General features: G+C 41.6%; 1 protein-coding gene across 7 annotated transcripts in view; it reads right to left on the minus strand.

Annotated features, from left to right (window-relative positions):
• ATF2 (activating transcription factor 2) overlaps positions 1 to 23,417 on the minus strand; it is a 90,278-nt gene extending 66,861 nt beyond the window's left edge. For 2 of the 7 annotated variants that reach the window (XM_077829501.1, XM_077829496.1), the window contains exons 1-4: positions 23,321 to 23,417; positions 16,373 to 16,423; positions 6,908 to 6,982; positions 5,069 to 5,138 (exon numbers count right to left, since the gene is read on the minus strand). In XM_077829501.1, coding sequence (XP_077685627.1) covers positions 5,069 to 5,116 — 48 coding nt within the window. In that variant the 5' untranslated portion in view covers positions 5,117 to 5,138; positions 6,908 to 6,982; positions 16,373 to 16,423; positions 23,321 to 23,417. Of the gene's footprint in view, positions 1 to 5,018; positions 5,139 to 6,907; positions 6,983 to 12,938; positions 13,208 to 16,372; positions 16,424 to 23,045; positions 23,267 to 23,320 lie in introns of those variants that run through there. The other 5 variants (XM_077829499.1, XM_077829502.1, XM_077829497.1 and 2 more) reach the window with 5 other exon arrangements.
• Positions 23,418 to 24,724: the final 1,307 nt, after the last annotated feature.

Genomic DNA, 24,724 nt, shown 5'->3' on the forward strand with positions numbered 1-24,724 from the left:
TATGAGAGTTGTGGCCCTCTAACTATCAAGCCCTAGTTGTTCCTTAAAGTTAGTGTGCGCTTCATTTCGTGGTATAGGCTACCACTCCAACTACAAACTGACCCAGGTTCGGAGATTCAACCCCTGGCACCTCCCCTGAAGTCTACATATGTCTTCCTCACTACCCCTGCAGGTTTCAGAGTAACAGCCGTGTTAGTCTGTATTCGCAAAAAGAAAAGGAGTCCTTGTGGCACCTTAGAGACAAACCAATTTATTTGAGCATGAGCTTTCGTGAGCTACAGCTCACTTCATCAGATGCATACCGTGGAAACTGCAGCAGACTTTATATATACACAGAGAATATGAAACAATACCTCCTCCCACCCCACTGTCCTGCTGGTAATAGCTTATCTAAAGTGAGCAACAGGTTAGGCCATTTCCAGCACAAATCCAGGTTTTCTCACCCTCCACCCCCCCACACAAATTCACTCTCCTGCTGGTGATAGCCCATCCAAAGTGACAACTCTTTACACAATGTGCATGATAATGAAGTTAGGCCATTTCCTGCACAAATCCAGGTTCTCTCACTCCCTCACCCCCCTCCAAAAACCCACCCCCATACACACACAGACTCACTCTCCTGCTGGTAATAGCTCATCCAAACTGACCACTCTCCAAGTTTAAAACCAAGTTAAACCAGAACATCTGGGGGGGTAGGAAAAAACAAGAGGAAATAGGCTACCTTGCATAATGACTTAGCCACTCCCAGTCTCTATTTAAGCCTAAATTAATAGTATCCAATTTGCAAATGAATTCCAATTCAGCAGTTTCTCGCTGGAGTCTGGATTTGAAGTTTCTTTGTTTTAAGATAGCGACCTTCATGTCTGTGATTGCGTGACCAGAGAGATTGAAGTGTTCTCCGACTGGTTTATGAATGTTATAATCAGATCAGCGGCACTGCTATGGGTACCCGCATGGCCCCACAGTATGCCAACATTTTTATGGCTGATTTAGAACAACGCTTCCTCAGCTCTCGTCCCCTAAAGCCCCTACTCTACTTGCGCTATATTGATGACATCTTCATCATCTGGACCCATGGAAAAGAAGCCCTTGAAGAATTCCACCATGATTTCAACAATTTCCATCCCACCACCAACCTCAGCCTGGTCCAGTCCACACAAGAGATCCACTTCCTGGACACTACAGTGCTAATAAACAATGGTCACATAAACACCACCCTATACCGGAAACCTACTGACCGCTATTCCTACCTGCATGCCTCCAGCTTTCACCCTGACCACACCACACGATCCATCGTCTACAGCCAAGCTCTGCGATACAACCGCATTTGCTCCAACCCCTCAGACAGAGACAAACACCTACAAGATCTCTGTCAAGCTTTCTTACAACTACAATACCCACCTGCGGAAGTAAAGAAACAGATTGATAGAGCCAGAAGAGTTCCCAGAAGTTACCTACTACAGGATAGGCCTAACAAAGGAAATAACAGAACTCCACTAGCCGTCACCTTCAGCCCCCAACTAAAACCCCTCCAACGCATTATTAAGGATCTACAACCTATCCTAAAGGATGACCCAACACTCTCACAAATCTTGGGAGACAGCCCCGCAACCTGAAGCAAATACTCACCAACAACCACATACCACACAACAGAACCACTAACCCAGGAACTTATCCTTGCAACAAAGCCCGTTGCCAATTGTGCCCACATATCTATTCAGGGGACACCATCACAGGGCCTAATAACATCAGCCACACTATCAGAGGCTCGTTCACCTGCACATCCACCAATGTGATTTATGCCATCATGTGCCAGCAATGCCCCTCTGCCATGTACATTGGTCAAACTGGACAGTCTCTACGTAAAAGAATAAATGGACACAAATCAGATGTCAAGAATTATAACATTCATAAACCAGTCGGAGAACACTTCAATCTCTCTGGTCACGCAATCACAGACATGAAGGTCGCTATCTTAAAACAAAGAAACTTCAAATCCAGACTCCAGCGAGAAACTGCTGAATTGGAATTCATTTGCAAATTGGATACTATTAATTTAGGCTTAAATAGAGACTGGGAGTGGCTAAGTCATTATGCAAGGTAGCCTATTTCCTCTTGTTTTTTCCTACCCCCCCAGATGTTCTGGTTTAACTTGGTTTTAAACTTGGAGAGTGGTCAGTTTGGATGAGCTATTACCAGCAGGAGAGTGAGTCTGTGTGTGTATGGGGGTGGGTTTTTGGAGGGGGGTGAGGGAGTGAGAGAACCTGGATTTGTGCAGGAAATGGCCTAACTTCATTATCATGCACATTGTGTAAAGAGTTGTCACTTTGGATGGGCTATCACCAGCAGGAGAGTGAATTTGTGTGGGGGGGTGGAGGATGAGAAAACCTGGATTTGTGCTGGAAATGGCCTAACCTGTTGCTCACTTTAGATAAGCTATTACCAGCAGGACAGTGGGGTGGGAGGAGGTATTGTTTCACATTCTCTGTGTATATATAAAGTCTGCTGCAGTTTCCACGGTATGCATCTGATGAAGTGAGCTGTAGCTCACGAAAGCTCATGCTCAAATAAATTGGTTAGTCTCTAAGGTGCCACAAGGACTCCTTTTCTTTTTACCCCTGCAGGAAGGACCACTTGCAAGTTCGCAGTGGATACTTACAAAATTGTGAGCAGATAAAATAAAAGTGAATATTTCATCACTGTTTGCATCAAGAAAACCTCAAGTATTACCTAAAACCATAGAAACTGGACCAGACCAGTACAGAAGGGAAGAAAAACAAGGTTAATAACCTAGAACAAAATATAGTACCCCTTTTCCAATCCTGTTGTGAGTTGAGAAGGCATTATATGAATATAAGAATGGCCAGACTGGGTCAGACCAATGGTCAGACCAATGGTCAGACCAATGGTCCATTTAGCCCAGTATCCTGTCCTCTCACAGTAGACGGTGCCAGAAGCTTCAGAGGGGATGAACAGAATGGGGCAATTATCAAGTGGTTCGTCTTCTGTCATCCATTCCCAGCTTCTGGCAGTCAGAGCCTTAGGGACATCCACAGCATGGGTTTGCATCCCTGACCATCTTGGCTAACAGTCATTGATGAATCCATCCATCATGAACTTGTCTAATTCTCTTCTGAACCCACTTTTGGCCTTCAGATCCGTAGGCAATGAGTTCCACAGGTTGACAGGGCATTGTGTGAAGACGACATACTTCTTTATATTTGTTTTAAACCTGCTGCCTACTAATTTCATTTGGTGATCCCCAGTTCTTGTGTTATGTGAAGGGATAAATAACACTTCCTTATTCGCTTTCTCCATCATATCCCCTCTTAGTCGTCTCTTTGCTAAGCTGAACAGTTCCAGTCTTTTTAATCTTTCCTCATACAGAAGCTGTTCCATACTCCTGATCATTTTTGTTGCCCTTCTCTGCACTTTTTCCAATACTAATACAGCTTTTTTCAGATGGGGTGACCAGAACTACACACATTATTCAAGGTGTGGGCGTACCATGGATTTATGATATTTGATAAATTTATGACATTATGATATTTTCTGTCTTATTATCTATCACTTTCCTAATGGTTACTAACATTGTTAGCTTTTTTGACTGCCACTGCACACTGAGCAGATGTTTTCAGAGATCTGTCCTCGGATAATTACAAGATCTCTTTCTTGAGTGGTAATAGCTAATTTTGAACTCATCATTATATATGTGTAGTTGGAATTATGTTTTACAATGTGCATTACTTTGCATTTATCAACAATGAATTTCATTTTCTCTTTCCTGGCCCAATCACGCGGTTTTGAGAGATCCCTTTGTAAGTCCAAAGCAGGCTGCTTTGGACTTAAGCATCTTGAGTAATTTCTATATTGTCTCCACATTTTACAACCTCACTGTTCACCACTTTTTCCCGATCATTTATGAGTTATACTGAACAGCACTGGTTCCAGCACTTAGCCTTGCGGGACCTCACTATTTACTTCTCTCTACTGTGAAAACTGACCATTTATTCTTACCTTTGTTTCCTATCTTTTAACCAGTTACTCATCCTTGAGAGGACCTTCCCTCTTGTCCCATGACTGCTTACTTTGCTAAAGAGCCTTTAGTGAGGGACCTTATCAAAGGCTTTCTGAAAGTCCAAGTACACTATATTGAGCAGATCACTGTTGTCCTCATGTTTGGAGACACCTTCAAAGAATTCTAATAGGGTTACTGGGCTATGATTTCCCTTTTACAAAAGCTGTGTTGACCCTTCCCCAAAATATTGTGTTCATGTGTGTGTTTGATAATTCTGTTCTTTACTATAGTTTCAACCAGTTTGCCTGGTACTAAAGTTAGGCTGACCAGCCTGTAATTGTCAGGATTGCCTCTGGAGCCTTTTAAAAAAAAAAGTTATGATTCAGCTCAAAATGGGAGGGAAATTTGGAAATGCACAAGACCAGAATAGGATTTCAGCTCCCTGTACAGCCTGTTTGTAAGGGATTTTCTCTGAAGCTAGCCAATCAATGGGAAGGCTCTCTTCCTGAAGCATGGTTAGAACCAGTAGACTAGTACTGGATTATTATAATGCACTGGGGAAAATTGAGATGTTTTCTGAAACTTAAAGTATGCCCCCAGGCTTCACTATACAAGCACCCTGCTATCATTTAACCTCCACAGATTTCATGAATACTGGAGCTATATTACACTTTGTATTGCACTTGTTTTTCTGCTAATTCCTTCTAGAGAGTTAAGAATGTGATTACACAAATTAATGCATTATTTGTTTCCATTTAGAAAATTACAAATGCAGAACTAAAACAAAGTGTTTTTTGTGACAGAGATATGACAATTGTGGGGTTTTTCTTTTGTTTTTATTTTTTAAAGACTTTATCCTTCTGTAGACAGTGTTTTTGAATTTTTTTAAAAATTCTTGCTATCACCTGCTTTACAAAATAATTACAGCATGCAGTTAACTTTCCAGCATCTGTCATTAAGAAATATTTCTACTCTTCAATCTAACATAAAATACATTTACCTGTGTTTGTCTACTTGACCAACATTAATAGATTCAAAGCATCCTATTACCTGGCCACATCCAGGGGCAGTGCATAAAAAGGGTTTGTCATCACTCATATTCCACAGGTCTTTGTATTACCTAGGTTGAAATAAGATTTAAAAAAAAAAATGATATCTCAAAATATTTAAAAGTAATTGCAACAAGTTACCAATATATCAACCTCCAAAGCCTAGGCTGGAAGAATTACTAAAGATTTTAGTATTCTACTAGCAAGAACCACGCTGCCTCTCTTCTGATTGCACTGAGCTAAGTATTTGATAATACATGCAAACAAAATGCACACACACAAAATGGGAAATGACTGCTTAGGAAGGAATACTGTGGAAAGTCATAGTGGATCACAAACTAAATATGAGTCAACAGTGTAACACTGTTGCAAAAAAAATGAATTTAATTCTGGGATGTATTAGCAGGAGGGGTGTAAGCAAGACACGAGAAGTAATTCTTCCATTCTACTCTGTGCTGATTAGGCCTCAGCTGGAGTATTTTGTCCAGTTCTGGGCACCACATTTCAAGAAAGATGTGGACAAATTGGAGAAAGTCCAGAGAAGAGCAACACAAATGATTAATGGTCTAGAAAACGACTTCTGAGGGAAGACTGAAAAAATTGGATTTGTTTAGTCTGGAGAAGAGAAGACTAGGAGAGGGACTAGGATAACAGTTTTTAAGCACACCGCACTGCTGGCGCAATGCTCTGGGCGGCGGGGCTGCGAGCTCCTGGGGCAGCGCAGCTGCAGAACCCAGCCTGACCCGGTGCTCTGTGCTGCGCGGTGGTGTGGCTGGCTCCAGCTGGGTGGTGTGACTGTAGCACCGTCAGCCACCGGTGCTCCAGGCAGCGCGGTAAAGGGGTGGGGGGAGGATGGGGGTTTGGATAGAGGACAGGGGAGTTCGGGGTGGTGGGGGTGTGAATGGGGTTGGGGCAGTCGGAGAGCAAGGAACACGGGGGTTGAATGGGGGCAGGGGTCCCAGAGGGAAGTCAGGAAGGAGGGGGGAATTGGAATGGGCAGCAGGGGGCAGGGATTCTGGGGGCGGCCAGGGAACTGGGGGGGAAGAGAAGCAGGCCACGCCCCCCTCTCCTAACTCGCCCGCCATACAATTTCCAAAACCCAATGGAGCCCTCAGGCCAAAAAGTTTGCCCACTCCTGGTCTAGATAATGCTTAGTGCTGTCATGAGTACAGGGGCGTGAACTAGAAACTAGATGACCTCTCGAGTTCCTCACAGTCCTATGATTCTATGATAATCAATGGAGTAATATTTCAACACATATGGCTTTGAGGGTATGTTTTACAAGTCCTGTGAGATAGATACACAAATCCAAATAGGTACACATAGCAGATTTTGAGCATGCATCTCAGTTCGAAAGACAAATTATTTAAAAAACTGTATACCACATGTGTAACCTGTGAAGCATGTTCCAGAAGATATCACTTAGGCAGTTTTTATAATTGGAATAAAAATATATTGCAAATGCCTGGTTTTTACAAATACAAAAAAAAAAAAAAAATAAAGCGTAGCAGATAACATCCAAAGAGACAAGTGCACAGCACCAATAAGCTAGGGAAAACAACTCATTCCCTGATTTTCTCATGATCTACCTTTAAAGCCAAGTCAGTGTATTAGCGATGCCTATGCACATCTCCACAGAAGAGACGTCTTTTTAAAAAATAATATTTATAAAAATATAAATTTCAATACCACTTCAGAAATGCTATAACATTAATAAAATAAATAATAATAATATTTACCTAAAGATTTATATATGTATAAGTCGTCAGCAGAAGACCAAAATGCTACTTTACTTAGCAATGCTCTAAACAGACAGAGACAGAGACACACATGTCTATACCTGGCAGATTTCACATGTAAGCCAAATTTCATAAGGTGAGCAGTTTAATCACATTCTCCTTTTCATGGCAATGAACTGTAATTAAAGAAAACAATTATTGTGCATGCTAAATAAACAAAATGCAGTTATTCCCTTGTAATGTGTCTGGACAAATTATAAAATACCATTCATTACCCTGGATCAGGTTCAGATTGCACTGTATTCTTGCTATTTATGCATATACAGTATTTGAGTTTCTCTCTCCATAAATACAGCCTTCCTTCTCAGAACTACTATTTTTCAATTTAATACACAGTTTCATGCAAGCATGAGTGACGCAGTTATACTGACCTAGCTCCCAGTGTAGACAGCACTATGCTGATGGGAGGGCTTCTCCCTTTGACATAGCTACCCCCTCTTGGGGAAATGGAGTACCTACACCAAAGGGAGATGCTCTCCTGTCAGTCAGCGTAGGTAGCTTCTTCACTAAGTGCTATAGCTGCTACAGTTCTGTAAGTTTAGAAAAGCCCCCAGTTTCCTTAAGAGCCTTTGGTGAGGGACCTTGTCAAAGGCTTTCTGATATTCCAAGCACACACTATCCACAGGATCATCCTTATCCACATGCTTGTTGACTCCTGAAAAGAATTCTGATAGATTGGCAAAGCAGGACTTCCTTTTGCAAAAGCCGTAATAATTCTTCTCCAACAAATCATGTTTATCTATATCTGACAATTCTATTCTTTACTATAGTTTCTAACAATTTACCCTGTACTAAAGTTAGGCTTACCAGCCTGTAATTGCTAGGATCTCCTCTAGAGCCCTTTTTAAAAATTGTTGTTACATTAGCTACCTTCCTCTGGTACAGAGGCTGATTTCAGTGATAGGCTACATACCACAGTTCGTAGTTCTGCAATTTCCTATTTAAATTCCTTCAGAATTCTTGAATGAATACCATCTGGTCCTGGTGACCTATTATTGTTTAATTTATCAATTTATTCTAAAATCTCTTCTACTGACACATCAATTTGGGACAGTACTTCTGATGTGGGTATCTTGTACATCCTCTGTAGTGAGGACCAATGCAAAGAATTAATTTAGCTTCTTTGCCATTGCCTGGTCTTACTTGAGTGCTCCTCTAACACAGGAGTTTCATTACTGTCTGTATTTACAAGAAGTCACTCTATAAAAAGAGAAACCACAATTCTTTAATTAATCTAAAATCTCAAAGAGGTGGGAAAAAATCCAGAACAAAAATACAGGAACACTACTGAGAAAAAAAACAAAAACAAAAGTCAGACTGTTTCTAACTAAATGTCTCTTATCTGGATCCCTGCAAGTATCAAGATACCAAAGAAGAGTAAGATCTACTTATAAAGATAAGTCTGAATTGGTTTATATGAGATACAGAGACAGGTTTTTTTTTTTTTAAAAAAAACCATGTAAAGAGAAGCCAGAAGAAAAGAAAGGGATGGTGAAAGAAAATGCAGTTATATTTCTTCAGACCAGCAGATCAATAACTAAATAAATATCCACAGACAGAGCCTCCTTCTCTAGGTAACCAAGAACAGGAATGGTACTGGATAGTATTTGTGGATACAACAGGTCAGTAGAGGGCCAGCCCATTTTAACATTCAGAGATAGAAGATAAGGAAATGAAGCAACCAAACTGCTTCATGAACTAAAAAATGACAAATACTCCCAGCCCATAAGTTTATTTAACCCCCATAAGAAATAGATTCAGAAGTTGAAGAAAAATACCATTGAAAAAAGTATCTTTAGACAGCTCCAATGGACGGTGGTTTCAACTGCTGCTTTGCTAGATGAAGTAAGCAATGGCAGCTTTATTAACAGAATGTGCTATGCACTGATCAAATCTGCTTCTCCTCCAAACAGTTTGGACGTGAAAGGTCATGAGACTTTTGGAAATGCCTAAATTTTCACTGGATGTGAATTCTCTCTAGTACATCACTAACCTTTAGACATGAGACAGCTCAACTCTTCGTAGATAGATCCATTAAACTGGCCGTTATCACTGATGTATGTCATTGATATCCACTGCTTACAGACTTGTTCCAAAAGGGTAGAGATCCCACTCCCCTTTACTAAATTTGTCTCACAACCACAGGATAGATCTTCTGGCTACTACACACACAATAAAGGAGAGCTCGTGACTCTAGCTATAAGTACTTAACTGAAAAAGCAGCAAAGATATAGTGCAAGAGGTTCCAAGGTATTGATTCTATTACACACACGTTCAACACTAAAGGACTTTGACTACCTCAGATCAGGAGCAAAGAGATTATTCCAAGAAGAAACACTTAAGAGTCTCTGACTTTGGCTGCCAAGGGAAAGGTTGACATATCAGAGTTTGAATGCCAAGACAAACCACGGACTGAAATTGTTCTGCTATTCCTTTCAAAGCATTCATGACCTGTCCCAGGTTTCCAAAGGCATTCAGTATTTGTTGACCTGTTAAGCAGGCTGTTGATATGTACTATCATCATTTTTGTAAAGATTTAAAGGAACACAGGCAAGTGCCATGGCACAAAAATGAATGTCTAAACTCCAAGTTACACTGTAGATAGCATCGTTAAAAGAATATTGGAATATGCAGTCATCATGAATTTCAATGGATGATTCAAAGTCTTCCCAGAGAGACTATCATCCTAGTTCTGCTGTACTTCATTCCAATTTTTTTTTCTTGGTTCAGTTTCAAATCTAACATGGGCTAGTCTCAGTTAGGCCTTGAAATTAATTAACTAAAAATTGCTGGATCTCTCTCCAAGGGGCACTGGTGGACAACTATATATTGGAGCTAGCTGAAGCAGCTCTGTAGCCTTTAGGATTTCCAAAGGCCTGAAGACAATCATGATGAAGAATGAGAAGGAGCACAACTACCTCTATGTATCCACCATGACAGTATAGCTTGTTGTTAATCTTCAAAGTGGCAAGTTAACTCCATACCAGAGGAAACAGTACAGTACCAGAGTGCCTCTAGCAGATCTAGCTTGTTCCAAATACAGTAGAACCTGAGAGTTACGGACACCTTGGGAATGGAGGTTGTCCGTAACTCTGAAATGTTCATAACTCTGAACAAAGCACAGTTTGGGCTCCAGATCCAGCAGCTGAATTTGCAAGCTTGTCCCCATCCCTACGGGGCAGGGGAAATATGTGGTGTGCTGTGCTATGTGTCCCTCCCAGCCAGGGGAGGGAGGGTAAAAACAGTATGTCCCCCTCCTGGTGGGGGAGGGGTGGAGGAGTGAAAGAGGTGCAGACCCCAGCACTGCTCCTGCTTGGCTGCCAGCCCCAGTGTCTTGCTGTAAGTGGCTGCCCCACGCGTGGGCACAGTATAGTATTTACTTTTGGGGGGGGGGGGGCGGGAGGGAGTGGTGGTGGTCTCTGCTGCTACCTGATTGGTTACTCCCAACTTCACTTGGTGTCCAGTCAGTCTGTAACCCTGGTGTCTGTATCTTTGAGGTTCTACTGTAAGCCTCTCATCTATTTCAGGATTTGAAATGTCAAAAGCTTTGCTATCTGCCTATTCTCCCTTTTAGTACAGGATTAGGACAATATAAAATAGCACACAGAGTGATTATCTGATTTAAATCTATTGGGTTGAGAGGGAAATAATCCTTTATTTTTTATATTTAATTTCTGATCAAAAGTCAAGCCCTTTGAAACAAGGAGTTGAACAGAAATAAAAAACGATTCAGAAACATATTTTGCGTGAACTAGTACTGACCCTAGACAGAAAACCTCTGAATCATATTGACCCCAAATGGGAATCAAACCCAAGAAAACAAAAAACAGTTCAAAGTAGTAGGTTCAATTATCAGGAGGTAGGGAGGGTCTTTTCAGGATGCGCCAACCTTGCAGAGAGAGGAGCAGAGACTACACTTCCCAAGAAGCAAACAGAAATGAGAGGATGAGGAGGGAGAGAAAAGTATTCTGGGATTGGTAATTCTCTCTATTTTGCTCAGGTTGACGACTCCCCCTGGAAGAGAACTACCTCTCTCAGAACACCTCCCTTCTCTCACCATCTCCTCCTGCTTGCTGGTGAGTGCTAGAGGCCAGTAACTCAGGTTTCAGACATGATAGGTGAGGCAGGAGGAGTGTGAAACACAGGACTTTTGATTAACTTCAGAATGTTAGGCTTGCTGTGCTTCCGGGCTGTTCCTGGCTTTGTTTCCCTGACCCTGAAGTTCCTTCCTGATGCCACTCTAACAGTCACCCTGCACAGGTTCAGTTATTGTGTTACGCTATGGGAGACTACTTGAAGGAGGGATGGAGGGACTCTGAAGGGCCTGAAAGGAGGAGGAAGGAAGGGAAGGGAGTTCTAGCTGAAGGGGGAGAGGTGCTGTATCAGTTCTTTTCTGACTAATAATAACCCCATTATCACCTCTCCTCCCTGGCTGGCTGGGCCTAAAACTTCTCCCCTCTGTCCACTGATTCAGGGAGGTTGGTTTGTTTTTTTCAGACAGAATTATTTCATATTGATTAATTTTAATGTTTGCAGATCCCTGGTGGTGAATCTTTTATTGTTTAATAGGCCTGCTGCTTTCCTTTGCTGCTTTTTTTTTTTGCATCCCTGATTTCAAAATTAATTACTTAATTAATAACTCTCTCTTTCTTTTTTAATCTTACAAGAATGTTGGAATGTTTTGAGTTGCATTAAGTCTTTGAGGTGATTGGCTTAAACACACAGAGCCAATTAAATACAGTACATTGCTCCGGCCATTCTGCTGGCCCAATTGCTAATCACTCGCAGCCCCAACAGAGGCTACTCTTACCTAGTCCCTCATGTATGTCCTTGATAACATGGGGTATGGGTATTATGTGACTTGTGATTCATCCTAACACAAAAACCCGGCTCATAGTTTGAAAATGTGACACATTTCTGCAGAGAAAATTTTTTTAATGAAATTCCATTGAGAAAGTTCCTGAATAATACAATAATAAATATTCCTTTGCTACGAGTTACAATGCGAGCATAAGAGCGTATGACAATCTGCCGGAAATGTATCTGAACCAGTTCAAACAGGTTCAAAGTTTTCTAAGTTAGTGTCTGAACCAGAGTTAGGAAACATTGATAAACTCACACTGAACCAAAATTTAAATGGTTCGACTCTCTGCTTTGAAAGGAAAATAAATAAGTTTTATTGAAGTGAACTATTCACTGGACAAAGGTCAAAGCTAATCTGGCCTCTGTTAACATTATTTTATTGCAGGACACGGCATAAGGTAGTTTTATGAATGTGAGACATCATGCTGTAATGGGCTGCCAATTAACACCTGAAAAACTGTATTTTGACAAGTTTTGCAATCTTTAGGCTTAAATATAAGGATCTGACCGGCTATGGTCAGAAAGAACCCTCTGAAAACCACCATTTGCACATGTGCCATAGAAACTTGCTAGAGCTTGGCAGGTAAATTCTCCAAATATTCTATCTGTACCAAGCAAACTCCACCCCTACACAGCTCCTGTTTTCAACTGCACTGAACATGCTCTAGCCCAGGGGGCTGAGTAGGCTGTTCCCTGCAATTGCTTCTCCCAGCTGCCAGGGGCCAGAACGGAAGAGACAGATTGTCCCTCTTGCAATCTCAATGGTCCCCTGCTGTTGTCCATGGAAAAGGAGAAAGCAACAAGACTCAAATGTAAGAGAGATAGAAATAGGAGTATGAGGTAAAGAAAACCACAAAAACCACATCCCCATCCTGACCCTGGAATATAATGCAGGATTATTGAACCTCCACATTCCTTTGCTAGCCAGGAAAAATCTTTAAAACCCACAAAGTGTGTCTCCACCTCATCTAGAGGCTGCTCCACAGAGAGAATCACAGCACACTACGATTGCCACCAGTTACTCGGTTAACTATCGTCATAGTGGTCTCTGATGTGGAGGTAAAGTTTCCAATCCTTCAGACCACCCATCTGGCTCAACAATTAAATTTTCAATTTGCCCCCCCCCCTTCTTTTTTTTTTTAATTAAAACACCTGCAAATCAAGCCCCTAGTGTTCAGTTAGACACCCAAACAATGAGGAACAAACAACCTGTGAAAAATCTGGCTTATGGGAGTTGCTGCACACCACATAGGAATCCTGTGGCAGTAGATAGAATCAAATCCCAGAGTAGCATTCAGTTGCCTTAACCACAAGTTTATTCTCTCTCTTCCTGCAGTTCGCTGCTTCATTCACTATACTCTTTCCAACTTATGCAGCAAATGAGGTAGGGATCCGACAAACAATAGCCTCATTCACTCCACAACCTTGGTTCATCTCCAGAGCACCAGTCATCCTGCACTATGAATAAGGCAGAGGGTCTGTGGGAAAAAAATGTGATCATACAGTTGAAGATTGTATTATAATCTTCTTAGCATATGCTCAGTGTGCCTCAGGAGGCACGTGACCAGGATGCATCACCGAATTTGGTCCACTGGTGGTATTATAATGAATATGCACAAGGGGGCTGAATTAAGGTTGCACAACCAGTCTTAGTTCTGGCATTTCCTAAACTTCCAAGTGTTTGACTGTGCAACCTTAAAGTTCTCTGAATGTAATTTTTAAAAATGTAATTGAACATTTGTATTATAGTAGTGCCCAAAGGCCTCTACTAGGATTTTGTCCCCTAATGCTAGCAGCACAAAAACACATAATAATGCTCTCTGCTCCAAGGAGTTTATAATCTAAGATTACAAGTGGGATATGATGGATAGAGGGATACAGAAATCAAATATATATAATTTTGATGGGCATAATGTACAATAAAAAAAATCTTCAAATATATATAAGTGCCAACTATCCTCATCTGAGTCATAATTAACTTAACACTGCTTTAAGTGTCATGGCACAGTTGGGACTTCACAAGAGATCTGGGATCAGCTCAAAGAATAGGTTCCACGTGTAAGAAGGTGCAGAGTCATATATATGAGAAGGTGACAAACAGCTAAACAAGACTAGCATAGTTAACAGAACAGAGAAACCATGTTTAATGTGATGAGAGACAAGCAAAAGCACATAGCTAGGGCAGAATTCTGAAGGTTGTGGGAGGTGAGGACAAGAAGCTTGACTTTGATGCACTGAAATAGGAGGAGAATGGACTCAGGAAGATGATCTTAGAAGCTGCACTTTATGTCCTTTGGAATCATATGACTCTTTCAGCCATGTTACCCTAAGACATTTGGTTTATGTAATTCTACCTGTCTGTCTGTCTGTCTACTGGTATGCTGTATTGCCTTATCCCTGGCCTTCACGTGTATGCTTTGATGTTAGTCCTACGTGGGGAGAGATGTATGGAAGCAACACAGGTGGCCTTCAGATACCAAAATAATCTGTTTAAGATACAGCAAATGGAAATGGGAAAAAGGAAATTGTTTCCTTGACAGGTACTTTTGAGCCAGCCCTGCGATCCTTGTATTATTTATACACATGATAGAAGTAAACTAAAGAACGTGGTCAATGTTAGGCAGCCAGACCAGGTGACCTTGATCAATACCACTTGCATAATCCTTTCCCCAAAATTAGATTGGGCTTGTAAGAAAAAGATTTCCTCACTTGTCATACTGTTTCTCTGATCACAGCCACATCTTTAAATAGGTGTACAGTAAAGTAACTTCACCCGAAATTGTAACTAAGAAAATAAGAGTTTAAAAGTAGTATTTACCCATCTGTCAATTACTTTACCCATACAGAATGCCTCCCTCCAGAATTCAACATAATTTAGCATGAGACTCAAGCCCTATCCACAATGGTAGTTCAGGGTAACATGGTTTATCTGATCAGTATGCAAAGGCAGAATAGTGTAAGCATTTAAAAACCATTTCTCTAGATTTTTTCACCTTTCGAATCTATAAATGTTTTAAAGCTTATGCAGAATCCACACTGGCCAGGCAAACGGTTTTAAACTTGTTTCTCTGACAAGTTTTCATTACCAATATAGGTGACACTTTAACACAGTCTGAAGGGCAACAGTGCATCTCATCTACAAGAAATGCTGAAATAATTAATGATTTACAACATACAGAACTTACAGTAATGATAGTTGATATAGTGTGTGTCTTTTGGGCCTTTTAACTACAGGGCAAATTTCACTGTATCAAATGAACAAACTCCATACACCTGTCCTTCACACAAAAGGCTAATACTTTATCAACATTAATTCATCAAGATTAAGTTATTTTGACATAACTAGGGTTTCTAGGCACTACGGTAATACAAATAATAAATAACATAATGATGTTCTATATGAATGCAAAGCTTAATCATCAAGCCTAAAGCATCGCACTTAAAACTTCTTAAAAAGAAAAAAGAGTGCAAATGGAAGTGGAGTGGACATTAGCTAGAGTACTTGCTATACTGTATTTGAAGTTTTTACATTTTAGATTTTTAATTATTTTATTTTTTGCAGATCACGTCAAAATCCATTCATCTCTCGTTCTCTTCTTTTCCACCACTACGGGTGGATGGGTGGTAGCCCATAACTGAATGTGATGATACAATGAAAATGTAAAAGCAAACACTATTTTTAAATGCGAAAACTGAACATTTCTTTGAGCTATTAGGCTACCTAAACAGTAGTGAAACATACTATATGCATTGATGACTGCTAGTAGCCCACTTGGTCTGCACTGCTGTTATTAATGCATGGCTTTGTTTATATACACAGAAAAATTACCCTAGATTCTTTTAATAAAAAATGTTTAATGCAGGCCTCTTGGATTTGAAGGGGCATTAAACTGTATCCTTAAATCCTTACTGTACTACAATTAAAATAAATATTGGACAGGTAAGCCAGAGCAGGCAAGGAAGAATGGTCACTTAAAAATAAAAAAGGCATGTCTGATTTATTTAATTCCTGATTCTTGTTTTCTTACAATGTCTTTTTCAGATAAGAACATAAATGTAACAAAAATCTGTTTAGGTGACTGACAATAAAATAAGCAGTGATGCAGACTATAAGAATAAAAAACTGAACACAGGAAAGTACGTTTATTTAAAATATTTACTTTAAATTTAGGTATTAGTTTTCTACTGTTCCAAGCTTAACATGGGGAATCTTAGTTTGGATGGGGTAAAGGGACAAAGGAGCAAGAGGAGAAGTGTTCAGGTTTTTTTGTTTACCGGATTAAAATTATCTAAAGTTAAAAGCAGCATCTTCTAGAGCCAAAAAGAAACAATACAAACCAAAATAAGTAACAGAGTTCTAAATGCTAGCTCACTTGCTACACTTTTATACTTTCTGGGTGAGATTTTAAAAAGCATTCCACTCTAGCCTAATCTTAGTTCCCCTGAAGTTAATGGGAATTATACCATTATTTTTAGGGGAGGAGAGCTGGGATGATTTTGAGCATTTTTGAAAGTCACACCTTTCACTTCAGTATAGAAGTTGGTAGATGAAAAATCTACCAAATTAAAGTACTTAATAAATAATGAAAAATAAAACAAATTAAAATTTTTAGTTTAAAAAAAAAAGTCACAGCTGCACTGACCTGGAGGGGCTGGAACAGCTTCTCTCAGATTCCTAGAACACAAGCGGAAAGCTGAAACAAAATGAAGTTTATTTACTGCTTCACATTTACAGGAAAATCCACCCTCCCCAAAGAAGGAGGTAAATGCCTCGTTTTACAGACCTATTGGATACCACCACCACCACCGGATTTGAAACACAAAAGTGTTTGAAACACAAATGAGATTCTCCCTACTGTAAGTCAACCTTCTGAGACAAAGTATTTGACAGTCTGGACCAAGGGGTTTTCATCTGATGTTCAAACTTACTAGGCAGAGAAATTACTACTGGCCTCCAAGAATTGTTCTCCCACCCAGCTATACTCTTTACAAGCCAGTTCCTGTGCTTTCCTTAGCACAGGATATGCTCCAGTGTACTGCCATGAGGCTTTTGTATAGGGTTGAAGGGTGCTTAAATGACAATTTCTCTGGTGTGTCAGAGTCCCTGCACAAGTGGATCTTCTGAGCAATGTTCTGTCCCTGCAAAGGAGAGTGGGGGCTTGGTCACTGAAGCCTGTAGGACTACAAATGAGCTGGGTGGGCTCCACTTTGAGGCACCACTTGTCATAAAAGGACGGTGCTAAAGAGAGTGAGGCCTTCAGAATACAGTTTAGGAGAATTTGCAGTAAACACTTTGAGATGGGAATGGAACCAGGAGCCTAAGCTCCTAACACTCACTTACGAGACAGGAGCTGTGCAGAGGGTGGAGGATTCACTACCTAAAGCAGGGGCTGGAAAACTTTTTGGTCTGAGGGCCACATCGGGTTTCAAAAATTGTTTTGAGGGCCGGTTAGGGGAGGCTATGCCTCCCCAGACAGCCAGGCATGGCCCAGCCCCCGGCCCCTATCCGACCCCCCCTGCTTCTTGCCCCCGATGGCCCCCGGACCTCCCACCCCTAACTGCCCCCTGCTGCCTCATTCACCCCCCCCCTTCCTGACTGCTCCCCTGGAACTCCTGCCCCATCCAACCACCCCTTCTCCCTGACTGCCCCCAGAACCCCTGCCCCCATTCAACTCCCCTGTTCCCCGCCCTCTGACCACCCCAACCCCTATTCAACCCCCGGCCCCTGACCACTCCCGGAACTCCCCTGTCCTCTATCCAATTCCCCACCCCTTACCACGCCGTCTGGCTGGAGCCAACCATGCACTGCGCAGCACAGAGCACTGGGTCAGGCCGGCTTCTGCGGCTCTGCTTCCCCAGGAGCTCGCAGCTCCGCTGCCCAGAGCATTGTGCTGGAGCTCAGGGGTTGAGCAGAACGGTCCCGCAGGTCAGATGTGGCCCACGGGCCATAGTTTGCCTACCTCTGACCTAAAGGCAAGGAGAGCCAGAGCCTCCTACTTTGCTGTTGCCACTATTTGCCTTGCTGTAAGAGGCCATTTTGTTTGCCCTGGGAAGAAGACTTAAAGCTGGGCTTGCTCTAGTGGGTCTTGACGAAGAGAAAGAAGGGATCTAACAACTACAGCATCATGAAGAGATCTAAGCACAAATAGCCACAGCATTTTCTGCCCGTCTGAATGGCTAACTGTTTTATGATGTTCCAAGAAGAAAGCAGCGGAGAGAGCACATAGAAGGAGCACAGCTAGACAGAAAGTAAAAAAAAGTTTGAAGCTGATGATTGGTCACATTGCCAACCAATCCAAAAAGCAGAAGGAAACCCATTTGTCCAGATTGTCAAATGACCTCAAGTAGAAAGATCCAGTACACAGCCCAACAGCATCAGCAGACCTAATTATGGAATGGGGTATGTGCAGAGGAACAAGGAGAGTATGACTTGGTGAGACAGGGACAGAGCTGGAATAAAGGTGAAATTTTTCTGTGTGAAAGGCAAGTGGAAGGGTAAGCACTGCAGGCAATATGCAAGAGATAATTTTTTGTGTGTTGAGGTTTTTTGATAGGAATATGAAAAAGTAAAATTACTAATACTGATACAAATACAGGGAAGGACCAAATAAGCAAATATGAGTTTGGGTGATAGGATATAAAAATAAGTTTAAATATATTCATATTCTCTTCTAAAGTGTATTTTATGTCCTTAAAAACATTTCTGTTCGAAACATTTCTGTTTCTATTGTTACTGAAGCTACAACATCTTATGATAAACTACATAATTAGCTGAATCTGGAAACAAAGGTGACTTACAGTTTGGCAAAAATAAAATTTTAGTTCTCTCATAAATTTCCACAATAATATTCTTTTCTAAGTGAATTATGATTTATTTTCTGAATTCACCTGTCTGGGTTCTTATATCTCAAAATTTATCATGGAAATTCAATTAATCAGAAACGAAAACTCTTATCTTCTGTCACTACAATATGCAAGGTCATTTTTACTGTTTCAACTTTATTAATAAAGCCAGAAAGTTCATTTCTACATTGTTTCACACCATCATATAGCTATGAATTTGATACAAATACTCATTTCTGAGTTTTTAATATGAAGAATTGTTTCACTGGTAAGATTTCTGTTATATAAAACAGTAGATTTTAGAAGGGTCTTTACCAAAATAATAGAATTGACCACTTTGAGCACGCCATTGTGAAACTTGTCTGCATTTACCTACAAATGGAAGTGTTCTACACTTCTTGGACTCAGTCAAAGCCAAAACTTCCTCACTGTAAGAACAATGCAACAGACTGCATAGGGAGGTCATGGAAGCTCCTTCACTGGAGGTTTTCAAAAGGAGGCTGGATAGGCATCTGTGTTGGGTGGTTCAGACAAACCAAATCTTGCAACTTGGCGGGGGATTTAAACTAGGGACCCTTCCAGTCCCTTCTACCCTATGATTCTACATCTAAAACTTATGTTGACCAAGCTACATTGCAGCAAGATGTCATTAAGCCCTGGCATAAACACCATTATTCTTCCATCCACCTAGCTACTGTCTGTTGATGGGGTGGATTTACTAAAGCAATGGAAAAACCCCCTCTGTTGCTGTAGCAAGTGTCTATGGGCTGGTCTGCAATGGAAAGCTATATCAGCTTAGCTATGTCTCTCAGGGGTGTGAAAAATCCACATCCCTGAGAGTTGCATGTAAGCAGTGCTAGGTCGATGGAAGAATTCGTCAATCAACTTAGTTACCACCCTTAATTACCCTCCTACAGTGACGCGAGAATCCCTCCAGATGCTGCAATAAATGCTACAGCAATGCAGCTCTGCCACTGTAGAAATTTAAATGTAGACTTAGCCTATGCTACAGTGGCATAGCTCCAGCTGTGCCTTAAGTCACGGAGTGTGAATCTTGCCCCTACTCAAGCCAATGGCAAAACTCTCATTGACTTTGATAGGGCCAGGATTTCACCCTGAATTTCTACTACTTAATTAATGCAGAATACTATGCCACATTGTTCCTGATAGATTTGGAAACATATTACAGAATTATGTAATAATCCAGACTTTCTACTTACATATACTTTACACATATATTTTCCTGCTAATAATCATCTTTCAGGTACTACCTACTTTTTTTTTAAACTATGTTTTCCATTTATATCAAATATGCACTTTTGTTAATTATGGGGATAATAACTACTGGAAATCCAGTCATTTTCACAAAAATTAGTTAAAAGTCCTTTGAGAAACCACACAACTACCTTTGAGTTTTTCTGCCAGTTTTTGCAGTTTTACAATCAGATTTTTTGAAGTGTCCTTCCATTATTGTTATGTGAAAAATTAGGGAAAACTCAGTGCTGACAAATAGACAAAGGAAAATTGAAAAAGGTTTGTTTTTGTCCTAATCTCTTTAGAGTAGTAACATTTTAAGATAGTAATCATAGGTATTTCTTGTAACAACAGTAAAGGTATTTCAGATAGAAGTGTGATTGGTAGGTTAACAGTGTCCCATTAATGCCAGGAGAATCTACATCTGGTGTCATATAAAGTTGTTTTTATTTATTATATGTTCTGCATTAACATCCTACAGCTCCAAGAAAGAGCAGGGACCCTTTGTGCTAGGTGGACAAATATGTAGGAAAGCAGTACCTGCTCATAAGGGCTTACAGTCTAATTTAAGATGAGATGTAACAAGTGAGAGTAACAAGCAACAAGGGATGGTTGAAGAGATGACAGGTGTAACAGTAATAATAAGATCATGCAGTTAAATAAGCTAGCTAATGCGCACCACTTGATGACTTCAGTAAGTATTACTATATAATACTGAACCATACTATGCTTGTTACTGTGAAAGTCTTCATTCGGTTCTTTTTAAGTGGGAATTTGATAAACATTTTCTAATACTGGAGGTGCACTAGGTAGAGATCAGATAAAATTTCAGAAAGAAATGTATGTCAGCTAAGAGTTAAACATTGGCACATGGCTTTTATTTTTGGTCTTAAATATCTACAGACAAGAAGCTTAAACAAAGAAAAAAAACCCAAAGATGAACTTGAATGGCTAATAATGGAAGAAGACCTTGACATAATAGGCACATCGGAAACACAGCTGAATGTCAAAAATTAAGGGAATACAGTATTATCTGGTTTCAGAGTAGCAGCCGTGTTAGTCTGTATTCGGAAAAAGAAAAGGAGTACTTGTGGCATCTTAGAGACTAACAAATTTTTTTGAGCATAAGTGAGCTGTAGCTCACGAAAGCTTATGCTCAATAAATTTGTTACTCTCTAAAGTGCCACAAGTATTATCTGGGTATATCCTATGCAAAACCAAACGATTAGATTAGTGAACCCAAAAGATTTAATACAACCAAATAAGACAACATTTCTGAGTAGAAAGAAGGCTATACGGCAGAATCTGTATGGCTCCAAAAATTCCTACTAAGAAGAATACACCTATACCAACAAAATTAGGCTTACTAGCCTCCAAATCAAGAAAAAGATATTGAGTGTGCAATGAAGATCAAAATATTAATGTACAACTTAACTACCCAAATATAAAATGATGATAAACAAATAAGTTGCCCATCCTCCCACCCAAAAAATGCATTTTATTATTATTCATTTAAATTTCTGTCAGTAACCTTTAATGTAACAAGGAATCCTGGTGAAGTTTAGTGTATTTTTTGTTTTTTTAAACTTCACACACTGCAATGAGGCCCTTTGAATCTGTAATATGCTATATAAATGCTAAGTGTTATTTTCACAATGGTGTTTTAGTAGGTGTTATAACTACCAGATCAGAGCAGTGTTCTACCTAATCCAGCATCCTCTCTCTAGCCCCAGTTCTGCAAACATTTGTTTTAAATCAATGGGGCTATTTCTAGTAGTAAAGTTAAGCATTTGCATATGCCTTTGCCGCATTGGGGCCTCTGATAATAGCCACTACTTCAGAGAAAAGTTCAAGAAATCCTGCATTTGACAGTTCTGGAATAACCTGCCCATAGGGGATTTTTTTCCCGACCCCATCTGCTAGTGGCTGTCTTATACTCTAAAGCAGTAGTTTCCACCATTTTTTCCATTTGCAGACCCCTAAACATTTTCAAATGGAGGTGCAGATCCCTTTGGACATTTTAGACAGTCTGCAGTCCCTTGGCCACGGGCTTGAAAACCACTGCTGTAAAGCATAATATTTTATATCTAATGTAAGTGCAGATATTCTCAGTGGCCACATATATGGCTATTAATTGTTTGTTTTAGTCCTACTAAACTCTTGCACTCAAGACAGCTTGGGGCAATAGAGGCACTAAAATCCAGGATTCACGGACTGGGATATAAGGGAGATTTGAACAAAGATTTTGCTAAATGGGGTGGAAAGGAGAAAACAAAAAGGCCAGAATTCATTTATTTGGAGAAGCAGACAGCCTAGAACTTGCTAGTTAAAGGGGGGGGGGGGGCACACCTCAAAAATCCATTAATTGTGGGGTCAAAGAAAGAGATCAAAATGTATTTATTTTTGGAAAGAACAAACAATTTATTTGAGGGATGGATGGGGAAAGAAAAGGCAACCAGAATACATGTGAGATAGGAGTATCCCAAATGATTTTATTTGCAAGACCAGAATTATTTTATAAGTGGGGGAAAGTCAAGAGGTTGCAATGTAAATTAAATAGGTGGAAGGATGTGGCAGCACATGAAGTCCCTACCTCCAATTAGCAAACTTAATCCTGAGGCAAGAGAGGATCACATTAGGAAAGATTTTCAAGCCCTATAATATAACCATCATGCTTTGAATGTCTGGGCACCAGTGCTGCCTCACATAAAGCATCTTCTTGGTGGACCACAAGTAGCTAAGAGGTTATAGATATTGAGAGGACCCTAGAGAAAACACACACAATTGGCAACAGTGTCCAGCTCCCACTCACCAGTCACAATGGTGATGGGCCCAAGCAGACCACCACAACCCAGGCCAGGCCTGAAACAGACACAGGTCACGGAGGTTCGTCCACATGCAGGGTCAGAGCGACAACCCCCTCTACGGCAGGTCAGCTCTGCCCAGCCCTCCCCTCTTGGCAGCTGCTGAGGGGCACCTAGGGTCTTCCATCTCCCTCCTCCCTACCCAGGGCAGACACAGGTGAAGAGAGGCTGGCTCGGCCCCCTCAGCGGCAGGGGGAGGGACAGGCCTCGCCGCACCCCTCAGCCCTCCCCCCGCAGCAGTGGAGAGAGCGGCCCCTCCGCCCCCAGGGACGGGTGGGAGCCTGCTGTACCTGTCAGGGAAGGCCGCTTCCGGGAAAGGAACCTCGCCCTGGGGCAGGCGCGGGGACTAGCCTACCTCGGGGGCGGGTAACGCTCTCCTCCGCGCTGGCTCCGGCCCGGACCTCGCGCCTCTACGGGCGGCGAGGGCCACAGGCCGCGGTGGGGGCGGGGGTCTCTAGGGAGAACGGCGCCGCCATGTTAATGCCTCTCGGACACCCCCACTTAGCCCAGGCCGCGCCGCCCCCCTTCGCCCGCCCGCTACGGCTGAGGCGCAGCCGCGCACAAACCCCGCTACAACGCGACGGAGGCGCTGCCGGGCTCCCCTTCGCCGCGCTCTGTTTACAAACTCACCCCGAGCAGATGGGTCGAACCGCACATTAAAGGCCCGGTCCCCAACAGGCTTCCGTCCCTTCTCGCGATAACTCACTGACATTCCCCAAGGCCAAAGAAAAGGGGTCACGTGACTCACGGGGTGCTGCTGGTGGAGGTACAGAGCAGGCCTCTGATTGGCTTGGAGGATGGGGCCCTTTAGTGTCTGTGTGGCCGGAAGTGGTAAGCAACAAGTCACCGGCAGTGGAATGGGATGGGGGAAGGACGCTGGTAGTGGCATAAGCTAAGCAGGGCCTGCAAAGTCACGCGGGTGAAAAGGGGACCCTCAAGAGCGTTACTGGTTTAGTTGGCGACTGTCGAATGGTTACTCTTCCCTCGGGGTTTGAACTGAAAATAATGCGGGGGCGTGGTTGAAGCAAATGCACTTTAGATGAAATGTAAAACTGACCCCTTTGTGGTAATTTAATTTACTTTATCTTTGGGGCAGGGACCATCATTTTGTTCTGTGCACAATGCCTAGCAGCACAATGGGGTCCAGGTCCATGACTGGGGCTCTAAAGGGCTATGGTGATACTAATTAATGATAATTAAAGATGCAATTATACATCTGCAAAAGTAGTGTTAGCTTGAGTGTCACAACCAAACTGCATCTTCAGTAATTCTACTTTGTCTTGCTAAATTTCCCCTTAAGTTTCAATTAAATTTAGCATTCTTCACTTACTGTCCTAAACCATGTTTCTGGGCTCTGCACAATGGCTGGTGAAGTGATGCCTTTGTACACTCAAAAACTCTTTCTCTCACCAACAGAAATTGGTCCGGTAACAGATATTACCTCACTCACTTTGTCTCTCTAAAAAGAAAAGGAGTACTTGTGGCACCTTAGAGACTAACCAATTTATTTGAGCATAAGCTTTCGTGAGCTACAGCTCACTTCATCGGATGCATACTGTGGAAAGTATAGAAGATCTTTTTATACTCTCAAATCTTGGGAGACAGGCCAGTCCTTGCCCACAGACAGCCCCCCAACCTGAAGCAAATACTCACCAGCAACCACATACCACACAACAGAACCACTAACCCAGGAACCTATGCTTGCAACAAAGCCCGTTGCCAACTGTGCCCACATATCTATTCAGGGGACACCATCACAGGGCCTAATAACATCAGCCAAACTATCAGAGGCTCGTTCACCTGCACATCCACCAATGTGATATATGCCATCATGTGCCAGCAATGCCCCTTTGCCATGTACATTGGTCAAACTGGACAGTCTCTACGTAAAAGAATAAATGGACACAAATCAGATGTCAAGAATTATAACATTCATAAACCAGTCGGAGAACACTTCAATCTCTCTGGTCACGCGATTACAGACATGAAAGTTGCGATATTACAACAGAAAAACTTCAAAACCAAACTCCAGCG

Source organism: Eretmochelys imbricata, chromosome 11 (genome assembly GCF_965152235.1).
Source record: "Eretmochelys imbricata isolate rEreImb1 chromosome 11, rEreImb1.hap1, whole genome shotgun sequence".
Lineage (NCBI taxonomy): Eukaryota > Metazoa > Chordata > Testudines > Cheloniidae > Eretmochelys > Eretmochelys imbricata.